A 24,103-nucleotide genomic window follows, 5' to 3' on the forward strand; every position below is an offset into this window, starting at 1 on the left:
AATAAATATATGCAAAAATATTCCCACATATATGCGCAGAAGTACAAAATATAGCACTTTTTGCGCATACTCTTAAGAATTATCAAATATCGGCTTATTTTTGCTGATTTTTTTAGAAATCCCTGAATTATATGCAGAAATATGTTCATAAATTGAAAGAGCATCATCATACGATGCTATGTACCAAATTTCATCAAAATCCGAGATGGTCAAAATTTTACCCCTTAAAAATCCCTGGGCTATAGCTCAGGGATTTTTTAATGGTAAAATTTCGACCATCTTGGATTTTGCTGAAATTTTCTACATAGCATCATATGATGATGCTGAGTAAATATATGCAAAAATATTCCCACATATATGCGCAGAAGTGCTAAAATATAGCGATTTTTGCGCATAATCACAGACTGATCAAATATCGGCATATTTTTGCTGAATTTTTAAGAAATCCCTGAATTATATGTAGAAATATGTACATATATAGATAGATATAATGATGTTGAATAAATATATGCAAAAATATTCCTACATATATGCGCAGAAGTGCAAAAATATAGCGATTTTTGCGCATAATCAAAGACTGATCAAATATCGGCATATTTTTGCTGAATTTTAAAGAAATCCCTGAATTATATGCAGAAATATGTTCATATATTGAAAGAGCATCATCATACGATGCTATGTACAAAATTTCATCAAAATCCGAGATGGTCAAAATTTTACCCCTTAAAAATCCCTGGGCTCAGGGATTTTTTAAGGGTAAAATTTCGACCATCTTGGATTTTGCTGAAATTTTGTACATAGCATCATATGATGATGCTGAATAAATATATGCAAAAATATTCCCACATATATGCGCAGAAGTGCTAAAATATAGCGATTTTTGCGTATACTCAAAGACTGATCAAATATCGGCATATTTTTGCTGAATTTTAAAGAAATCCCTGAATTATATGTAGAAATATGTACACATATAGATAGATATAATGATGCTGAATAAATATATGCAAAAATATTCCCACATATATGCGCAGAAGTGCAAAAATATAGCACTTTTTGCGCATACTCTAAGAATTATCAAATATCGGCCTATTTTTGCTGATTTTTTTAGAAATCCCTGAATTATATGCAGAAATATGTTCATATATTGAAAGAGCATCATCATACGATGCTATGTACCAAATTTCATCAAAATCCGAGATGGTCAAAATTTTACCCCTTAAAAATCCCTGGGCTATAAAATTTGGTACATAGCATCATATGATGATGCTGAGTAAATATATGCAAAAATATTCCCACATATATGCGCAGAAGTGCTAAAATATAGCGATTTTTGCGCATACTCAAAGACTGATCAAATATCGGCATATTTTTGCTGAATTTTTAAGAAATCCCTGAATTATATGTAGAAATATGTTCATAAATTGAAAGAGCATCATCATACGATGCTATGTACCAAATTTCATCAAAATCCGAGATGGTCAAAATTTTACCCCTTAAAAATCCCTGGGCTATAGCTCAGAGATTTTTTAATGGTAAAATTTCGACCATCTTGGATTTTGCTGAAATTTTCTACATAGCATCATATGATGATGCTGAATAAATATATGCAAAAATATTCCCCCATATATGCGCAGAAGTGCTAAAATATAGCGATTTTTGCGCATAATCACAGACTGATCAAATATCGGCATATTTTTGCTGAATTTTTAAGAAATCCCTGAATTATATGTAGAAATATGTACATATATAGATAGATATAATGATGTTGAATAAATATATGCAAAAATATTCCTACATATATGCGCAGAAGTGCAAAAATATAGCGATTTTTGCGCATAATCAAAGACTGATCAAATATCGGCATATTTTTGCTGAATTTTAAAGAAATCCCTGAATTATATGCAGAAATATGTTCATATATTGAAAGAGCATCATCATACGATGCTATGTACCAAATTTCATCAAAATCCGAGATGGTCAAAATTTTACCCCTTAAAAATCCCTGGGCTCAGGGATTTTTTAAGGGTAAAATTTCGACCATCTTGGATTTTGCTGAAATTTTGTACATAGCATCATATGATGATGCTGAATAAATATATGCAAAAATATTCCCACATATATGCGCAGAAGTGCTAAAATATAGCGATTTTTGCGTATACTCAAAGACTGATCAAATATCGGCATATTTTTGCTGAATTTTAAAGAAATCCCTGAATTATATGTAGAAATATGTACACATATAGATAGATATAATGATGCTGAATAAATATATGCAAAAATATTCCCACATATATGCGCAGAAGTGCAAAAATATAGCACTTTTTGCGCATACTCTAAGAATTATCAAATATCGGCCTATTTTTGCTGATTTTTTTAGAAATCCCTGAATTATATGCAGAAATATGTTCATATATTGAAAGAGCATCATCATACGATGCTATGTACCAAATTTCATCAAAATCCGAGATGGTCAAAATTTTACCCCTTAAAAATCCCTGGGCTATAAAATTTGGTACATAGCATCATATGATGATGCTGAGTAAATATATGCAAAAATATTCCCACATATATGCGCAGAAGTGCTAAAATATAGCGATTTTTGCGCATACTCAAAGACTGATCAAATATCGGCATATTTTTGCTGAATTTTTAAGAAATCCCTGAATTATATGTAGAAATATGTTCATAAATTGAAAGAGCATCATCATACGATGCTATGTACCAAATTTCATCAAAATCCGAGATGGTCAAAATTTTACCCCTTAAAAATCCCTGGGCTATAGCTCAGGGATTTTTTAATGGTAAAATTTCGACCATCTTGGATTTTGCTGAAATTTTCTACATAGCATCATATGATGATGCTGAATAAATATATGCAAAAATATTCCCCCATATATGCGCAGAAGTGCTAAAATATAGCGATTTTTGCGCATAATCACAGACTGATCAAATATCGGCATATTTTTGCTGAATTTTTAAGAAATCCCTGAATTATATGTAGAAATATGTACATATATAGATAGATATAATGATGTTGAATAAATATATGCAAAAATATTCCTACATATATGCGCAGAAGTGCAAAAATATAGCGATTTTTGCGCATAATCAAAGACTGATCAAATATCGGCATATTTTTGCTGAATTTTAAAGAAATCCCTGAATTATATGCAGAAATATGTTCATATATTGAAAGAGCATCATCATACGATGCTATGTACCAAATTTCATCAAAATCCGAGATGGTCAAAATTTTACCCCTTAAAAATCCCTGGGCTCAGGGATTTTTTAAGGGTAAAATTTCGACCATCTTGGATTTTGCTGAAATTTTGTACATAGCATCATATGATGATGCTGAATAAATATATGCAAAAATATTCCCACATATATGCGCAGAAGTGCTAAAATATAGCGATTTTTGCGTATACTCAAAGACTGATCAAATATCGGCATATTTTTGCTGAATTTTAAAGAAATCCCTGAATTATATGTAGAAATATGTACACATATAGATAGATATAATGATGCTGAATAAATATATGCAAAAATATTCCCACATATATGCGCAGAAGTGCAAAAATATAGCACTTTTTGCGCATACTCTAAGAATTATCAAATATCGGCCTATTTTTGCTGATTTTTTTAGAAATCCCTGAATTATATGCAGAAATATGTTCATATATTGAAAGAGCATCATCATACGATGCTATGTACCAAATTTCATCAAAATCCGAGATGGTCAAAATTTTACCCCTTAAAAATCCCTGGGCTATAAAATTTTGTACATAGCATCATATGATGATGCTGAATAAATATATGCAAAAATATTCCCACATATATGCGCAGAAGTGCTAAAATATAGCGATTTTTGCGCATACTCAAAGACTGATCAAATATCGGCATATTGTTGCTGAATTTTTAAGAAATCCCTTAATTATATGTAGAAATATGTACATATATAGATAGATATAATGATGCTGAATAAATATATGCAAAAATATTCCTACATATATGCGCAGAAGTGCAAAAATATAGCGATTTTTGCGCATAATCAAAGACTGATCAAATATTGGCATATTTTTGCTGCATTTTTAAGAAATCCCTGAATTATATGTAGAAATATGTACATATATAGATAGATATGATGATGCTGAATAAATATATGAAAAAATATTTCCACATATATGCGCAGAAATAAAAAAATATAGCACTATTTGCGCATACTCTCAGAATTATCAAATATCGGCCTATTTTGGCTGATTTTTTTTAGAAATCCCTGAATTATATGCAAAAATAGGTTCATATATTGAAAGAGCATCATCATACGATGCTATGTACCAAATTTCATCAAAATCCGAGATGGTCAAAATTTTACCCCTAAAAAATCCCTGGGCAGCTCAGGGATTTTTTAAGGGTAAAATTTCGACCATCTTGGATTTTGCTGAAATTTTGTACATAGCATCATATGCACAACTTTTCCCATATATATGCGCAGAAGTGCAAAAATACCAAATTTCATCAAAATTTTACCCCTAAAAAATCCCTGATAGGGATTTTTTCGAAAAATGCCCAAAATATCTACTTTTTAAATTTAAATTATTATGCAATAATATGGGTATATATGCACATATATTGCTTTGTATCATCTTATAGAGAAATCTAACTAGACTAAGACTAGATATTAAATCAATAAAGGAGCACTTCTTTTGTCAAAAACGAGATTTTTCATCGTTTATTTATTCCTCTGAAACAATTCGGATTCTGACGCAAACGAACTTTCAATTGGATTGATGACATCATCAGCGGAACGTCCGCGGATTGGTTTAATTACTATACTGTACTTCGCTACTAAAATATCTATAATACATAACAATTTGGATATGCACATTTGAATAAACATTTGCGTATACACTTGCATGATTCTGTTAACAATAGTATTTATAAAATATAACAAGCTTTGAAAAATGTTAATATTAGAAAAAATTGTTTCATAAAAAATATTGTACAAAAATTAGCAGCAGTAGCAAACACGCAGGTTTTCCCTTGTAACATTGTAGATAGCTAGTAAACAATACCACCATGTAAAGAATCATTATCCAATTAAAGATTATTAAAATTAATAACTTTATTAAATTAATCCTATCTTGAACATGAAACGATGTACTCTCTAAGCAGCAAATGAAAAAGGTTTTCTTTATTAGTCAAACATGCTAAAAAAGTTTGTCTTTAAGTAACGTGACAAGATTTTAATACCATTCAAAGTTGCTCTGACATTAGATTCGAAAGTTGTTCCAATAAAGCCAGTACCTAACGAGAACTGTGATAAAGTGTAATAGATTCAGTGATTTAAATTAATTAAAATCAAACTGGTATTATTTAAATAAACAAATTATGCTTGCTGTACATAGTATTTCATTTCATAATTCCTGTTATTAATAAACAAAAGATCTATTTTTAACCATATCACTTTGATTTGATTCTGTGAACCTACAGTATATGCGCAGTGATATCACAATAATTGTTTTCTGATTGTAAATAACAATATGCATATTTAAAATTGATATCTGAGGGAAGTGCGAGATTAATCTCACGTTTCCATAATTTTATGATGAAGAAATTAATTCCATCATTATTTCACACACATACATGTATTGAGTTGCAGCGTTGTGTTTTGAACAGTTAAATATAAAAATGATAAATATAATGTCAGAAATCCTATTTATTATTTGTCGTTTGTTGCATATTTTAAGATTGCTAAATAATATGAATACAGTATAAAAGGTATGCCAAATGAAATACATTTAACTTCTGTTAAATTCTTCATATGGCTTTATAAAATATACAATATACAACATTAATATTTTTTTTTAAAGACGATGGTTTTTTTGTAATTTTGTTAAAATTCAGAAGTATTTTTTAATCTAATGAGTTTTTAAAAATAGTTTATTATTGATAAATCACTCTGGTAGATTAAAATATACTAGTCTGTGGATTAAAATATTAGATTGAATTAAATTATATTTTTAGTCTACAAAAAATGATCTATTTTATGTGGAATTCTCGTTATAGTCTTGTATAAATCTTGTTATAGATAATAATAAAATACCAAACTGGCCCATTTACTTTTTAAGTATTAAAATATATAAAGTTCAACAATGCTTTTCTATATCAGCAGACAAATATATATTTCACTATTTTTAAAAAAATGATACAAATACAAATATTTTGAGAAAGAACATTACAGTGTGTAAGTTTCTAAATTAGCACCATATTTTTTCCAAATACACTCCTTTCCGAACAACATACTAAAAAATAATTTCAGTTGGTTGGAAGACGTCAATAAATGTTTTTAATTTTCTTTATCTTTAATTACATTTAAATCAATATCAAGAACCATTATTTGATGCATTTTCTCCGCTAGTACATCGACGTTGAGTACCTCCTTGTTCTTCGGTGCTACACTGCCCTGTACTTGTAGATGAAACACGGCTGGATTTCTAATTTCATTTTTAACTCGTAAGATAGCGATTCCTCCATCTTTCTTTTGTATGGTGAAGTTTTCGTGACCAGTAGAAAGCTTGTAATGCATGACGCCAATCTTCTTAGAATATGCCGTTACCAATTTCATGATGCGTACTTTCGGTTGCGCTTTCGACAGTGTTAAATTTATCTGTAGTACGTCACTCTCAGCTTGCAGATCGTAGATGCCATGATCGACGTCTGAAGCCTCGTTATCGTCTTCATCTCCTGCTGCTCGTCTCCTTCGACCGTTGGCGGTGTATTGGCAAGAGTAGCACGGTTGAGATTGCGAGTCAAGTCCATATGTAGAAACACAAGCGCTTCGATTGAAAAAGAAAGATTGAATAGTCGTGTGACTGAGTAGTTAAGGCAGCTAAGGATCAATAGCCATGGTTGCGCAGTTAAGGCAGGTAAGGATCAATAGCCGTGGCTGAGCAGTTAAGGCAGGTAAGGATCAATAGCCGTGGCTGAGCAGTTAAGGCAGGTAAGGATCAATAGCCGTGGCTGAGAAGTTAAGGCAGCTAAGTATCAATAGCCATGGTTGAGCAGTTAAGGCAGGTAAGGGTCAATAGCCATGGCTGAGCAGTTAAGGCAGGTAAGGGTCAATAGCCATGGCTGAGCAGTTAAGGCAGCTAAGGATCAATAGCTATGGCTGAGTAGTTAAGGTAGCTAAGGACCAATAGCCATGGCTGCGCAGTTATGGGAACTAAGGATCAATTATGTTATATAAAGCAATTTTTAAACATATCAACAAAACAAGTTTTATTGTTGAGATCAACTTTGTATTAAATAACACTACTTACCCTTGGGCAACTGTAATGTAACCTGGTGGGCAACCACATGAGAAGCTACCTTGAGTGTTATCACATCCATAAGAACATGGTGATAGCCTATCACATTCATTAACATCTAAAAATAATCAATATTTATACAGTATGTTTAAATGATGACAATGCTCCGCGTTCTAGTAAAAAATTATCAAATAATTACCGTCAACAAGTTTTTATTAAACAATTGGTCAATAATTTTGAAACTTCTATCAATTTTATATCAAGAATTTACAGTATAGCTCAGTTATGGATTTGTTTCAGCGCAGTAAGTAAGTAAGTACAATAGTAATGAATAAAACTACCAAATTTGAGAACTACAGTATCTGGGCCTCACTATGCACAAGAGGCACATTTGCAAATAACTAGTGTATATGATCGAATAAAATCACATGATCATTTCCACCTCTTAATTTAGACCATTAAGGCTAACAAGCCTGCTTCAGCTTACCTTGACAGCCTGACTGATAATTATCATATTCAAAGCCAGTATTACAGTTACATGAGTAACTTCCATCTGTATTTACGCACTGTGCATTGCCACACATACCAGGTGATAGACATTCATTCTCATCTAAAACAATATAAATATGACTAAAATTAATAATAGAATGGCTGTATATGGGCCAAAAAGCCCCCTTAACCCTGCCACACTCTATCGAAAGAAGATAGACTGTGGCGATTAAAGGTAAATTCAAGGTAAATATATTTACTAATTATATAATGAGAAATAAACTAATGACTAAGTGTGTTATTATGTAAATATCACATTTAAATTGCACTCTTTTCACGAATAAACATGTCTGAATGCGCTTTACATAACGAATGGACATGGAAATAACTGTACTTGATTTTCATCTACATGCTTCTTCCCCATAAAGGCAAATTTACATAGAAAAGCAGTAACGGTACTACAAATAGAAACTATGTTACTTCTTATGACCATTTACATAAACATGAAGAAGACCGATGATTTCTGCTCAGGATAGACACAGATTCTAGGTGGGACAAGCTACACGATTTTCAGCTTACAGTTACCGCTTGTCTGTGTGAATTGGCCTTGTTATGTACAACAAGGTAATCATATAGAATAAAGTGAATATGCATACCTCTACAGTGACTGCCATATGCATATGGGATGTAGCCAGCTGGACAATTACACTGGTATCCACCTACAGAGTTCTCACAATCATACTGACACCTGCCTTGCATCGAACACTCATCCAAATCTGCCAAAATTCAAACATTGACATTGTTAATGTCAAATTATATAATTTGGTTATATAGAAAGCAAGAGAATGGCAGAGAGATATTGAAGTTGAGTACCACACTAGATTTACATAGTGAGTGAAGCTAAAAAGATTACATATTGCATATTATATAACAAATTCCTGTCATTTGATTGGACAATTGTGGGTCACATGACATGCAATATGCACTATTGAACGGTTTCTTACCAATACACTGAGTACCAGCTTCATCCAATCGGAATCCTCGTTTACAGTCACATCTGTAGCTGCCTTGCATGTTATGGCAGATACCGTGAGCGCCACAAATCTGAGGATCTGTTGTACACTCATCTATGTCTGTTGAAACGAATTTTAATTAGCATTTAATGGAAGAGCATTTTCTTACATTGCATAGGTTGCGCTACGTTGCGTCGCTAGTGGGAACCACACTTAAGGGATCGGACTAGTGTGAGAGGTATGCGTTTTATTGTTAGTATCACTAAGCAAGATGATAGTTTCAGAATTTGATACACTATTCATTAAGTGTAGAGAATTTTGTCCATGTGTGTTGATCTGGGTAGTCCCTGCACTGCTAGCTGGCCAAATTTTGTACATTTATATTTTTATATTACATTTAAGGACAGACTACATGTAATAGAATAGACACTGGAACTTGGGATGGTAAAGTCAAACAAATATTTATACACTATTTTAACCTACCAATGCAGTTAAGTCCACTTTGACGATATCCATCTGGACAAGAACAGAGGAAACTTCCTTGTGTGTTGGTACATTGATATTGACAACTATGGCGGCCAGAGGCACATTCATCAATATCTAAAACACAAATGCAATGTCTTTAATGCAATATTTTGTAAGTAGTAGTTTTGGTAGCTTGGTATCTACATTCATTTATTAGTTAGGGTAAGAAAAGGAGATGAAGAGAAGGAATCGTTGGGTAATTGGCTTCTATCTCCAAGATGTGGTGTCTTTACAATTTTGAAACACCGCTTTCCCCACCCCTATAATAATGAAATAAAACTTTCTTTAAAGCTCTGTGTACACTATCAAACTAGTTTAACAAAAAAAGTGTGATGTACCCAAATATGGTAGTGATATACCCAAATATGGTAGTGATATGACATCATCATCATGTCCATATATGGGCACATCATTTTTTTTTTTTCACATAAATTTTGATAGTGTAGACAGAGCTTAAGATGTACTTTAATTGTTTACATACCAACACAAGTAGCACCATCCGGTGAAAGCTGGAATCCTACATGGCAACTACAGCTATAACTTCCAATCGTGTTGGTACACTTGAACGGACAAGGTGATTGAGGGCGCTTGCATTCGTCCTCATCAACGCAGTGTGTGCCATCAGGATGCAGAATGTAACCAACATTGCACTGACACAGGAATGACCCCTGGTTGTTCAAACAACGGCCATTCTCGCAAATGTCGGGTAGTACTTGGCATTCGTTGATATCGTTGCAATCTCTGTTGTAGCCTGCTCCACATGTACACATCTGCATGTATGGTGCTAACAAATGAAAATACACCCTAATTAAATACATTTTTTATCAGACCAAACCTTCAGGAGACACCTCTATTTATGAGACACTTCTATTCAGGAGACACCTCTATTCAGGAGACACCTCTATTCAGGAGACACCTCTATTTATGAGACACATCTATTCAGGTGACAACTCTATAAGGAGAGTTCCATTTCCATTTCAACACTATGGTAAAACTCTATTCAAGGATCACCCCTATTAAAGGGACACTTAGGTCCCATCCTCTTTTAGGAGTTCAATTGTATAGAGATATCCATGGTTTATTTCCATATCCGTATATAGGAAAAAATATAATGAAAAAAAATAAAAATCTTACTTGATCCAAACATAGGGCAGTGTTCGCAGTTCTGTCCCCAGGCCTTGCCTCCTCCACAACAGCATTCATCTAACGTAACTGGGCCTAGCACGGCTGATGGTGCTGTACATATGCCCTGAGGTAGATCCGCAAAACATGAGCCAACACGATTATCTTAATAAATAAACAAACAACAAAAAATATTTAAATCTCAACATACTGCTCTAAAATATGTTAAAAAAACTTTGAAACTGCACAATGGATTAAGGAAATTTAAATCCTAACAAAGGGTTGCCATAAATCATAGAAATAAAAATGGCACAGCAATAAGTTCTGGTTGTAAAATGAGGAATGGACTTAAAACTGGAGCTCCAGTGTCCACATCTGCCTAATGTGTACTTTCAAGAACTCATACGTACATCTTTTCAATTTTATCATGGCATTCCAAATTTAATATATTGTATATAGTGTATAAAAGCTAAATATAATTAGCTAAATTGGTCAACGTTATATTGTTATCCCTTCTATTTAACTTAACTTTTTTCTATAGTTGTATATTAAAAACATGATGAAACAACTATGTATGTATGTACAGATTAAACCTCATGCTCAATCAATGGTATCTTACCTAGACACCTGAGTCTATCTGGGCTTGGTACATATCCTGTGTTGCAATCACATTCATAGCTGCCTTCTATGTTAATACATCGGCCATTTTGACACAGATTACGATTGTTTTGGCATTCGTTAATATCTGAAAAATAAATAAAATTGTATTTGGAAACTTAAAAGAGATAGAATAAATGTTTCTTTCTTTACATAAATGGTAACAATTTATTAAATAGAAGGTTTCAAATTCTTATTTTTTACAGATTTGTTTGTTAACTATTTATAATCATACCCATCAACCAATCAGATAGTGCCATATTAAGCATATGCAGATTCAAAGGCGGCCACCTGACCGCCTTTAAATTTAGAAAAATACAATTCAAAATATAGAACATTACTTTACAATTCTTAGGCTCCTTTATTTTAAAATTATAAATTCGCTATTGCTAATCACGTGTTTTAACATTTAACTATACAAAATATAACAAAATCGGTAAAACCTCACCAATACAAACATCTCCTCTTCGGTTAATAGCTCTCATACCAGGTGGACACATGCATCGGAATGTACCAATCAGATTCTTGCAATCAAATTTACAATTATTGGCAGATGTCAAACATTCATCTAAATCTGAAATGACATAAAAGAAAATTAGAAATAGAACACTAGATATATATATCACGTTGATACTGTGTGTGAGCGGTTCTGGACATATATCAGAGTTTTAAAATATTTAAATGTCTCATCTATTATATTCTACTAAAACATAAAATATTAAAATCTCCCTCTATACATACATACATTTATTAATTTCTATCAATGGTGAACAATACAAAAATAAATGGTAATATACACAATGAAACAATACCATAGAGGATCTTGCAAGAAGAAAATTTCTTGTCACGCAAGACCATAAACGAAAAGAAAAAATGCACACAACTCCACAATTAGAGTACAGTCAACTCTCCCAATACCGGACACCTTTGGGCCGGCCAAATAAGTCTGGTTTTCCGGAAAGTCTGGTATTCGGAATGTGTTTTTAATGGTAAAATTAAATTTGGGACCTTTTGGTCCTCAAAAAAAGTCTGGTATTGGGAGAGTTTCTGGTTTTCAGAGAGTCCGGTATTGGGAGAGTTGACTGTATATATAAAAGTAAATATATTAAAGTCTCATATATGAAGCTTTGGTAGTGTAAAACTCTGTCTACAATATCAAACTTTTTTGTCAAACTATTGAAGACATATAGCTTAAATGTATTGGCCATCATAAAAATCCTACTATGACAGGATTTGACACGATAACCCTGGGATTGGTAAGTAAGCATGTCAACTACCAAGCCATAGTGTTACTATAACAGATAACTAAAATTCATCTTACCTTCACAGCTTTTACCATCAGGTTTGAGAGTATAGCCTCTGGGACAGATACATTCAAATGAGCCTGGCAAATTCTTGCAACGGAAAGCACAGAAATTACGGTTGCGATGGCACTCATTGATATCTACATTGAAAACATTTTTGTTTTAAAATATTTCATACATAATGATAAATTTAACTTTCCTTGCAGAATTCAAACTCGGATTTGGTCCAGTAACCAATTTTTAACAGACATGTACAGTGTGTACAGAATGAGTTTAGTGTGAACGGGTCTATTCTTAAACACTGTGTGTGAATGTAGGTTTAAATGTCTGTATACCTTCACATACACCAGTGTAACCTGGTTGAAATCCTGGGCCGCATTCACAGAAGAAACCACCTTCACTGTTTATACATGTGCTATTGTAACCACACATCTCTACATGCTCAATGCACTCATTAGAATCTGAAAGCAGAAAGAATTTTAACTGTAAATAAAGATAGTCGAGTCAAGTGGCAGAACAGGCAGGGTGCCACAAACCAAAGTCATAATATCAGCACAGGTTCAAGAATTTCCTCAATCAAGTCTTCTCATGTTTACTGTAAGTCTCAATTTAGTTTATGGACTTTGTAGTAATGTCTAAATTGATAAAAGTGAAGATAAGATTTTCATTTTCGCCGATCAACAGTAGATTAACACTATGAAGTCTTTTATATTTCTATGGACAACCAAACTTTTGATGGACCCCTAAATGTAAAAGATTTTCACTAGCCACTGTATAAAAAGTACATCGTTTTAAACATAGATAAGGTAACATATTCACTCCTAAAGACTTGTAATAAGATGTAGAGAATAGTGTGTATATGTTTGTCTTGTGAACAGGGAATTCGATTATGGTTGTCCTTGGCAATTTACCTAAATATAAAAACAAAACAAAAACAAAACAATATTATAACATTACCTATACAGTTCCTTTCTTCAGCATCCAGTTTATAGCCTTCATCACATTCACAACGGAATGAACCATCCATGTTGACACATCGTCCGTTGTTACAGATGTCTGTGAACACCTTACATTCATTGATATCTTCATAAATATCAGGATTTCGTATATTGGCATAACCTTTACCGTTTGGACACAGGTTAAGGAAATCAGCTGTCAAAACAATTAGAGGTTAGTTAGCAGGACTGTATATATTTGTTATACTTTATGAAACATATTCAACTACATAGTCATAATACACACAATGCAAATGATTATATTTTACCTAAATGTAAACACAATTTGATTAAGAACTCTATTAAAAAAAAACAATGTTTATATGCACTCCTGACAAGGGAAATAGATTTTTGCTGCCAATTTCGTCTACAAGATCTACAAATTAAGTTTAAGAATCACTTACGATCAACTTCTGTTGGACATACAGTACATGGCTCTGATCCCCAACCTGAGCCAAAGGTACAACAGCACTCGCGTTTGGTAATATTTTGAGGTAAAGCGTCTCGACATGTATTATCAACAATGTTTATGAAACAGTTACCCTGTCTCATATCTAAATGAAAACGAAAACTCATTAAATATAATAATAAAACAAACAACCCCTAAATTAATATGAAACTCTCTATGAAGAGCTTATGCATATACGATATGGTTTAATGACAAATACCTGTGACTATTTTGTCAATGCAATGATAACCACAGTTATTAAAGTAACATCATTGGCTTCCCAACAAATTCAACTCAATTTTATTTTCATAAGATACATCATTATGTAATAGCATGAGAGTTTTTGTTAAATTCCAAATTCTATTGACTGAATACACATCCAACTACAAAGTAGCACACATGTTTTATGTAATACATAGGCATCAACTTTTATGATAATACAACATTAAAGATATAAATGATAACTCACCAACACATTTAGTTCCATCCAGTGTGAGTAGGAAGCCATCTGGACACATACATTGGAAGTTACCTTCTGTGTTGCGACAAACTCCATCGTAACAAATTCCAGGTATTAGATCGCACTCATTTTGATCTGTAAAAGGTTGTAAATATATATTGATTTGGCATTCCAGTTTGGGAGTCGCATAAGCAGAAAACATACTGTAGCTTAAAGGACGTGCACCTCCCTAATCATGACTTATGATGAGTGGCTGTGTGTGACAATTCAGCCATTTAAAAATTATTATTTAGGCTTACTTTATTTGTTTTGGAAACACTGCAAGTCTAACTTCACTAGTGATTATTTGTCATGTAAAGCTTTAAACAATATTAGTACAAATTTAATGATAACATCAAAATATATATCCATGTAGACCTTTAAACAATTTTATTAAATTGTTTCTATTAAACTTACCAACACATTCAAAGCCGTTGCTGGCTAATTCAAATCCTGTGTCACAAATACATCTGAAGGAACCAAACACATTCTCACATCGACCATTATTACATATCCCTAGCTGCTCTAAGCATTCGTTACGATCTGAAACATTGAAAAACATTTTTTATTTATATTTTTTTCCAAATTTCATACTTTTAAAGACCACAAATTGTGATTAAGGTTAACAGTGTAGACAGAACTTAAGCACTTATATCCTGAAGGTTCCTTCCATCTCTATGGATGCCAGGCCTGCAAATAACCTACTCTGTCTAATCAGAGAAGAGTGTAATTTCACTCTTCCCTCGTCTCATTATCATAATGATACTAAATATACTATACAGGTATATATAATACCAGAGTGACTCTTCCCTGATAATACTAATAAAACTAAATTACTAGAAAATTATATTGATTAGGCCTACCTTCACAGTTCCTTTCATCAAAACTGACTTTGAATCCTTCTTGACACTGGCATTCAAAGCTACCAGGAGTGTTTGTACAGAATCCATTATTACATACAACACCAAGTTCTAAACACTCATTGATATCTGCAGAAGAAAGTTAGAATTTTTATTTCAGAACCCTCCTTGCCATGTAATGTATAAGGCAGTTCAACCGTTGCTCACAAGTCAAGTCAGGATTTTTTTTACATTTATTTATTCAACCTTATTTATAAAGGGTGACTTTAAACAGCATATGCTGACAATCAAGGGGCCCTCTGATGAGTTATGTTAAGTGTTGCAGTGGGTGTGTGTATACTATTACACCGGGATAACCCCCTACTCGTCTCAAAAGATGTATAGGTTCTTTAAAGTGCACATGAGATAGATATGAACATTTGACATACGGTGTATAGTCCTCCCGCTCACCTCAGCATGAATGATTTAAATATTTTACTTACCAACACAGTCTTTGTTGTGACTTTGCCTGAAACCAGGGAAGCAACTGCAAGTGAATGTTCCAAAATCGTTGAAACATGTTCCATTCATTCCACAAGCTCCAAGTAAACATTCGTCAGTGTCTGTAAAGTACATTAATAAGAGTATTCATAATTTGCATATCAAGATGGTTATTTTAATTAAACAATTAAACTACTTTCTTTCTAGCATTATTATCAATCAATCAATCAATCAATTATTTTTGTATATTTATTTTGTTTTGTATTTATTTTCTTCCTCAAGCTTAACTGAAAACTGAAGAAATTCGGATCCACGGCAGCCAGCAGTGCAGCGCCTACAAGATTAGCACACCGGAAGATGATCCCCTACTCTTTGCGAATAGTGTACCAAGTTCTTTTACTACGTACACGGGACCAATGACTTTTCATCCCATCCCATCAAATATTTATCACAATAGACATAAACACATCTTTAACAACATAATGGTATGATACAAGTCATCAATAATAATAATAATAATACTTACCAACGCACTGGCTTCTATCATCAGTAGGTGAAAAACCTTGGTTACACAGGCATTCATATGCTCCTGGTATGTTAGAGCACGCACCATGATTGCAGAGGTTTACATTCTCAGCACATTCGTCCTTATCTATAACATTGTAAAACATCTTATGTGAATTTTGAATTTATTTACATATAAAGTGAAATCACTTTGGACATTCCTATTCTTTCATTCATCTTTTATTTCGGAAAAAAAAGTAATTCTCCATAACTCAATAACAAATTATTAATTAATTAAGGAGACACTTTTCGCTAGAGACAAATGGGTGGCAAAAGATGTTTTTATAGTAAGGCCACTTTTTAAAGCACACTTTGTTTGGTCTTGAAGGTATTTTTTAAATTTTTAATAACCTAAAAACTAAAGATAAGTTATGGTCATCTACCAACGACACGATATGGATAGGTAATTGGTCATCGTAATTTAAAAGATCTAGTAAGGGGACACTTTCCTGTGAACAGAACGAGGGGCATATATATGTTTAATCCCCATGGTGAAACCCTATTAAGGGGATATTTTGATGTGAGTAGATCAAGGAGCATTATATGTTGTAACCCTATCAAGAGGACACTCCTGTCAAAGGGACACTTTATACGGTCCCTTAATAGTTGGTCTATTGTAACTGATGCATACTGACCTATACAGTTCCTCTCATCAAATGTCAATGAATAACCATATGGGCATGTGCAGGTATGACCACCAGGTGTATTCAAGCATTGAGCATTACCACGGCAACGGTGTGTGTTTAACAAGCACTCATCAATATCTAAAAATAACACATTTTTGATTTATTTATTTATTTATTTATTTATTCTTTCTTTTGACTGAATTGCATTTTCAGTAACGCAGTACTGCTTTCCAAAATGGTCCAGTTATAAGTTTAAAAGTAAATAAAAATTATAACATAAATAGATAGTTAGACTGTGAAATGTTCTGCAGACTTAATGTACTTTCTTAATATCTTGTTTGTATTAAATATAAGTCACACTACATTTTAAAAATCAATAATTTATTTAGTCTAAATATAAAATAGTTTAAATATAAAATAATACTTGCCTCTGCACTTGAGAGCCATTTCGTCATAAACATAGCCCAGGAAACAATCGCACCTGAATCCCATGTTGTCATTGACTGGTATGCACTGGCCATTTTCACAAATATCTCCAATCATAGTACACACTGAAACAAAACAAAATATACTTTAAACAATGTACTCTCTGTTAACATGTTTTAGATGAAGGAAAATTGGACCTAGTAGACAACATATTCTCAAGCCAGTAATTAAATCAATCAGATAAATTGATACACCAAGAATCTGGAAAGTTAGAGAGAGAAAAGGTATGTTTTCGGTCATATTTTGAAATAGATAGACAGAGCTTTAAAAAGCTTTTAAAACAAATATCTTACTTTTCATGAGATCCATGGGCTTAGTACCACATAGTGATGCGTAGTCATCAGAGCCATATGAAGGGCAGGCCTCGCAATTTTCACCCCAACCAACAGCAGCAACACTGGAGCAGCAGCACATCATCTTTGTAATCGTTGAATCTAGCGGCATTGTGCAATGGTTGGTGGAATTCTTCATCTTGTAACAATAGCGTTCGCGTACATCTGCAATTTAATATAGACTAAATTTTCACATTTAGTAAAAAAAATTACCATATATAAACATTTTATACCGAATGTAACAAAAGTTTTAAATTATATAAACACAAACCATCCTGCCCATAACGGAGTAAAATGGCATAAACAGTTGAAAGACGACAAGAAGCGCAACTGATGATGATATCGAAAATGTTTTAGCAAATTGAATCAAAAGATGATTAACTGATAACAAATGACTGAATACAAAAAATAACTACCTACCAAGACAGAAGAGACCTCGGAACTGATTATATGTCAAGATGTATTCGGCAGGACATTCACAAGTGTAGTTGCCAACAGTGTTCTGACAATAACCAGGAGAGCAGACAGTTGGAGATTCGACACATTCATTTATATCTTAAATTATAGAAAGAATAAAAATGTAATGTATACAACGAGAACAGCTATTAGCAATCTGTACACGAGCCAAAAATGGATTAATCTTAGCTATGTCTACACTATCAAACTTTACATGAACAAAAATTATGTGCTCATATATGGACATGATGATGTCATATCACTACCATATTTGAGCACATCACACTTTTATTTTGTCAAACTAGTTTAATGGTGAAGACAATAAAAGAGATGGATTAAGGAACCTGGAGTATCAGCATTTAACATAATTTAATATTTATAGGTTTTTTTAAATGATGCCTTTAAGTATTTTCTTTTTATTAAGCCATTTAGAGTTTCTTGATATGGATAAAATATTTCCAAAATAAAAGAAATTGATGAAGTATTAACTTGGTAAATCTCACTGTTCTCAATTACTAACATTCAAGATTACATTGAAACTTTAAACATGTTGGAGAGACACGCCCTTTGGCAATAGTTGTCTTTGACAGCTCTTGTCTCTACTTAGTGCTCTGTTTTTTTATGTTTCACTGTTAGGAATAAATAAATAAATGAACTTTGAACTAACCTTCACACACTTTCATCTGCTCATCATACCTGAGTCCATCTGGACAGGTACACTTGTAGCTGCCAAAGGTGTTGATACATTTTCCTCCCTCACAGATTTTATCTAACTCTAAACACTCATTGATATCATCAAGCACACCAGTTTCTTTGTCTGGTCTGAAGCCAGATCCACCAGGACACAGCAGATTGAACTCGGCTACAAAATAACAAAAGATTCTTGAGTCTAAGACCCTATTTACACAAGACATAGACAGATGCAATTCAGTGTACTTACAAATGAATGATGTTGCATTACAATTCATTTACTTCATTGGGCTCTTAAGCTCTGTCTACACTATCCAACTAGTTTGACAAAAAAAGTGTGATATGCCAAAATATGGTAGTGATTTTTTAAATTTATTAAACCTTATTTAGCGAGGGTGACCCTAAACAGCATATGCTGACAATCAAGAGGCCCTCATATAAACAATATGCCCAAATATCATATGTCTATATATAGACACATCACATTTTTTTGTCACAAAGTTTGAAAGTGTAGACAGAGCTTAAGATTTACAATCATTCATCAGGTTAAAATACAATATATAGTATATATCCAAAAGGAGCCATTGAATTATATACAATCAACTCTAATACCGGACACAATTGAACTGGGCTATGTCAGGCATCCTGGAAAAAAAACACACTTACTTGAGTTTACTTTTGGACATGGCTCGCATGGATTACCCCAACCCTTGCCCATAGAACAACAACAAGATGCACGAGCTGTGTTGATATCTAGCAGACCGGTACACTTTTGATCAGCCGTGTCTCCTCGACCACTCTCACTGTGCATTGCGTAACAACTACCAATACGTAAATCTAAAAAGGAGAATAAATAATGTTATCATTAAAATTTATTTACGCCATTTTATTTTATTTTATACCCAATTCACATACACAAAATAGAACATATTGTAACAAATTATCTTTTATAAAATTATATTTCTATAAATATTTGTCTACATTTTGTTACCTTTTCATTTTTTATGGAATATCATGTAAGACAAATGTATGTAGTATCAAACTTGAATCTTAATTTGTAAACACTTACAACTGCAAAGCAATAAAGTACCAGTGCTTTGTAGTATATGGTGCCACATCAATTAAAAAAAGTTCTTGTTTAAAATTAATGCTATTTGTGTATTGTATTACAATAGTAGCAAATGGTGCCACATCTATTACAAAGTTATTGTGTACTGTCATCTATAAACCTCAACTTACCAACACATACGGTGTTAGACAATGTAAGGCTGAAATTTGGTGGGCAATCACAATTAAAGCTTCCCCATGTGTTGATGCATGTACCACTCTGGCAGAGGCTAGGATCTCGAGTACATTCATCAATATCTGAAAGTATAAACAATATCGTAATACTAACCTTCAATTTTTTCTAGATTGTTGGCATTTTTGTTTGAACCATTCTCACTAAAATTAAATCATTTTGAGAATTTTAATTGTAGAAAACTCAATTTTCAAAATAGGGAACAGCATAATTACACAAGCATTTCTATTTTCTATACAAATGGAATAGTTGTGTAATGCAATTCATACAGCCAATGCCCTTAATGCGATGTCTGATCATTTTGACTCACCTGTACAATTGCCACCTGTCTGGTCCTTCTCAAAACCTTCCCAGCATTGGCATCTAAACATTCCAGGTACGTTGATACATTGACCATAAGTACAAATTTCAGGGAATGTAGTACATTCATCAATATCTAAACATAGAAAATGTTTAATAGATTAGATAGAAAATACAACTACAGGCTACAGGGGAGATCCAGGATTTTCTGGTAGAACACAACCTCTGTCAATAGTATCAAACTAGTTTGACAAAAAAGGTGTGATGTGCCTAAATATGGTATTCATATGCCCAAATATGGTAGTAATATGACATCATCATTTCCATGTATGGGCATATCACATTTTTTTTGTCAATTTGATAGTGTAGACCGAGCTTAACATATAAAACCAATTCGCTTCAAAGACCACTTGTTTCTAATCTAATTTAGACTATACACACATATGTAACATTATGTTAATTTTAACACTTCCTTTTTACACTCTATGAACCTGAATTAATATTTGATATTTAAATCATTGTTTAAAGAACATTTATTATCATTTTACAAATAAAAAAAAAAATACTTGTTGCAGGATTTAGCTTTTATTATTATTTAAGTATTAGTTTTTAGGCTAGTTTCAAAGACCACTTGTTTCTAATCTAATTTAGACTATACACACATATTTAAGTATTAGTTTTTAGGCTAGTTAGGAACGTAGGGGGACACAACTAATTAAGCTCTTTATGTTATGTATTCATATATTGTTGTATTTTTTTTTTTGAATAAAGAATATTTGATTTTATTTGATTTTAAGTGCATTTACCTTCACATTTATCTTGGTTTTCAGAAGCAAAGAAGCCAGTTTCACAATCACAGACATAGGCTCCTGGCGTGTTCAGACACTGACCATTGATACACAGGTTAGGATTGCGAGTACACTCATCAATATCTGTAATGATGCAGTATTTTAATATTATAAGAAACAAAATTGGGGTTATATGTTAAATATAAAGGTAATCAGAGGTACTGCATTAAATATTAACTCTGATGATCATCTTGGCAATTAATTAAAATAAATAACAACACATAACAATGTGTTTTTACAGTATTATTAACCATAGTACTAAGTCTCAGTCAAACTGGAAAGCACAGATTTTCTGAAGCGGAGTAAATTTTAATTCTAATACCAAAACAAGTAGAGTTTATGATATGCAAAGTATTACATGATCAAAATTTTAAAATGTGACGATAATCATATTAATAATTTAGATCTTGTTTACCTGTACAAGTTCTGCCATCGCCAGTGAATCCAGCCTGACATCTACATTGGTATGTTCCAGGTTGGTTAATGCACAAAGCATTCAAATGACACTCATCTATCTGTGTGTCACATTCATCAACATCTAAAAGTCAAAAGAATTACTCTATGATATTGTGCTCTTAAGAAAATCTATAATTACAAACAAAAATATGAAGATGACCGCGAGAGGCGTTTACGACGCAGGGGCTGTTCAAATGTACCTGTCGAGGGGTGTTCATATTCTTGGAATACTGTTATTTTTGTGTCTACAAGAAGGGAAATGTATTGGCAAATTTGGCATGCTAGTTTGGCATGTTAGTTTGGCATGTCATTTATTTGCCATTGGGGTGGTGTAAAAATAATTTGAAAAACTTGCCTACACAGCTGATACCATTGCCTTCAAAACCTGGTTTGCAATCACACACAAATGAACCCTTGATGTTGATACATTCTGAGTTCATAGCACAGTTGTGCACTCCCATCTCACATTCATTAATATCTGAAAGTAAACAACTTGATTTATTTATTTTTTTATTTTTATTTTATTTAGTCAAAACCAACAGCGATAAATACCGCCACTAACAGGTTTGAAACATAAAACAATACAACATAAAAAACAGTTAACAATAAAATACAGATAAAATATATAAATATACTGTATATATATATATAACATAGATCGGCATGCCATAAACAATTTCAATTTAAAATTTATATTAATCAAACAGGTTATGCAGGGTAGTCAAGAAGTGAACACATAATCGTCCTCTTAAAATAACCAAGTCTATTAAAATGTACGATTTGTTATTAATACCTCCTCCAGAATAAGTGAGAGGTTATGTGGTCGGTCGTGTGTGGGGGTGTTTTTGTGAGAGGTTATGTGGTCGGTCGTGTGTTTTTGTGAGAGGTTATGTGGTCGGTCGTGTGTTTTTGTGAGAGGTTTTGTGGTCGGTCGTGTGTGGGGGTGTTTTTGTGAGAGGTTATGTGGTCGGTCGTGTGTTTTTGTGAGAGGTTATGTGGTCGGTCGTGTGTTTTTGTGAGAGGTTATGTGGTCGGTCGTGTGTTTTTGTGAGAGGTTTTGTGGTCGGTCGTGTGTGGGGGTGTTTTTGTGAGAGGTTATGTGGTCGGTCGTGTGTTTTTGTGAGAGGTTATGTGGTCGGTCGTGTGTGGGGAGTTTTTGTGTTTGTTTCTTTCTATATTCGTTAGCATGATTACACAAAGTGTTATTGAGGCTGATTTTCATAAAATCTTAAAGGATGTTTTCATAGCTGTATGTGAACAATGCCCTTCTAGTTAATATTGTGGTTTATGTATGATTTGTTTTATATTATAAATACTGTAGTCTCAGACAATTACACCAGTAAGTAGGTTCTACTTATTTATTTTATTTCACCTTATTTATAGAGGGTGACCTAAACAGCGTATGCTGACAATCAAGGGGTCATCTTGATGAGTTATGATAAGTGTCTGTGTATGACAGTGTTCCCAGTGGCTCCTTAGTTTATTGTTCTGTCAGACTTACCTAAACATCCCATACGTCCAGGTTTCATTGCATATCCCATTTCACAGTGGCAAAGGTATGATCCGCGTGTATTCTCGCAACGCCCATCCAGGCATATCGTTGGATTCAGATCGCACTCGTGGAGATCTAAACAGTTTTTGTTATCAGCAGAAACTCGGAATCCAGCAAAACATGTACAGGTATAAGAACCAGGCTGATTGGTACACATGCCACCCCCACAGACATTCAGGTCCTCTACACATTCATCTACATCTGTTTAAAGAAAATAAGAATTATATATGATTATTATATAAATAATAAATGACACTAAGAATATTTTTATGATTTTTTTTTCAATTCAATCATCTTTATTGCAGCTTAACTTGTGTACAATTATGTTTTGGTTTATAACAGATCATCTCAATGTCAAATAAATATATGTAAGAAAAATTACATTTTTTAAAGTTTGTTTAGTCTTTTGAGTTAAGAAAGATGGACTAATCTATTTAATAAAGCAGACTTAATGAATGCACACTGAAGGTTGATTTTTGACATACACTAATGCCAATGCATCCAAGTATAAAGGTACATATTATATTTATTTTTTGGAAGTTCCCATTTGAATACTGTTGTAGAACATAAACATAAATTCAAGCATAGAAAAGCATTCAATTAAAGGAAGATTTTTTAGTGGTACATCAGTTACATGTATTTCAAAGGTGTACTTACCTACGCATGTTTTTCCATCTGGTAGAAGGAGGTAGCCTGGGTTGCATTCACACAAAAAGCTTCCTAAGCTGTTCTTACAAATGTGATCACACCCTCCGTTGTTCATGTCACACTCCTGGATATCTGAAATAAAC

At 32.9% G+C, this 24,103-nt stretch overlaps 1 protein-coding gene across 1 annotated transcript in view; it reads right to left on the reverse strand.

Annotated features, from left to right (window-relative positions):
• Positions 1-4,920: 4,920 nt before the first annotated feature.
• LOC140063152 (fibrillin-2-like) overlaps positions 4,921-24,103 on the reverse strand; it is a 55,573-nt gene continuing 36,390 nt past the window's right edge. The window contains exons 27-58 of the mRNA XM_072109608.1: positions 23,970-24,092; positions 23,262-23,513; positions 22,116-22,238; positions 21,720-21,842; positions 21,263-21,388; positions 20,467-20,592; positions 20,096-20,221; positions 19,523-19,693; positions 18,834-19,028; positions 18,131-18,265; positions 17,672-17,875; positions 17,321-17,443; positions 16,902-17,030; positions 16,229-16,354; positions 15,705-15,824; positions 15,226-15,351; positions 14,780-14,905; positions 14,333-14,458; positions 13,820-13,969; positions 13,378-13,572; positions 12,756-12,881; positions 12,438-12,560; positions 11,565-11,690; positions 11,079-11,204; positions 10,472-10,624; positions 9,819-10,121; positions 9,296-9,412; positions 8,804-8,932; positions 8,456-8,575; positions 7,798-7,920; positions 7,323-7,428; positions 4,921-6,839 (exon numbers count right to left, since the gene is read on the reverse strand). Of these exons, the coding sequence (XP_071965709.1) occupies positions 6,350-6,839; positions 7,323-7,428; positions 7,798-7,920; positions 8,456-8,575; positions 8,804-8,932; positions 9,296-9,412; positions 9,819-10,121; positions 10,472-10,624; positions 11,079-11,204; positions 11,565-11,690; positions 12,438-12,560; positions 12,756-12,881; positions 13,378-13,572; positions 13,820-13,969; positions 14,333-14,458; positions 14,780-14,905; positions 15,226-15,351; positions 15,705-15,824; positions 16,229-16,354; positions 16,902-17,030; positions 17,321-17,443; positions 17,672-17,875; positions 18,131-18,265; positions 18,834-19,028; positions 19,523-19,693; positions 20,096-20,221; positions 20,467-20,592; positions 21,263-21,388; positions 21,720-21,842; positions 22,116-22,238; positions 23,262-23,513; positions 23,970-24,092 (4,967 nt within the window). The 3' untranslated portion in view covers positions 4,921-6,349. The remainder of the gene's footprint in view (positions 6,840-7,322; positions 7,429-7,797; positions 7,921-8,455; positions 8,576-8,803; positions 8,933-9,295; positions 9,413-9,818; positions 10,122-10,471; positions 10,625-11,078; positions 11,205-11,564; positions 11,691-12,437; positions 12,561-12,755; positions 12,882-13,377; positions 13,573-13,819; positions 13,970-14,332; positions 14,459-14,779; positions 14,906-15,225; positions 15,352-15,704; positions 15,825-16,228; positions 16,355-16,901; positions 17,031-17,320; positions 17,444-17,671; positions 17,876-18,130; positions 18,266-18,833; positions 19,029-19,522; positions 19,694-20,095; positions 20,222-20,466; positions 20,593-21,262; positions 21,389-21,719; positions 21,843-22,115; positions 22,239-23,261; positions 23,514-23,969; positions 24,093-24,103) is intronic.

The sequence above is a fragment of the Antedon mediterranea genome, chromosome 11 (genome assembly GCF_964355755.1).
Source record: "Antedon mediterranea chromosome 11, ecAntMedi1.1, whole genome shotgun sequence".
Lineage (NCBI taxonomy): Eukaryota > Metazoa > Echinodermata > Crinoidea > Comatulida > Antedonidae > Antedon > Antedon mediterranea.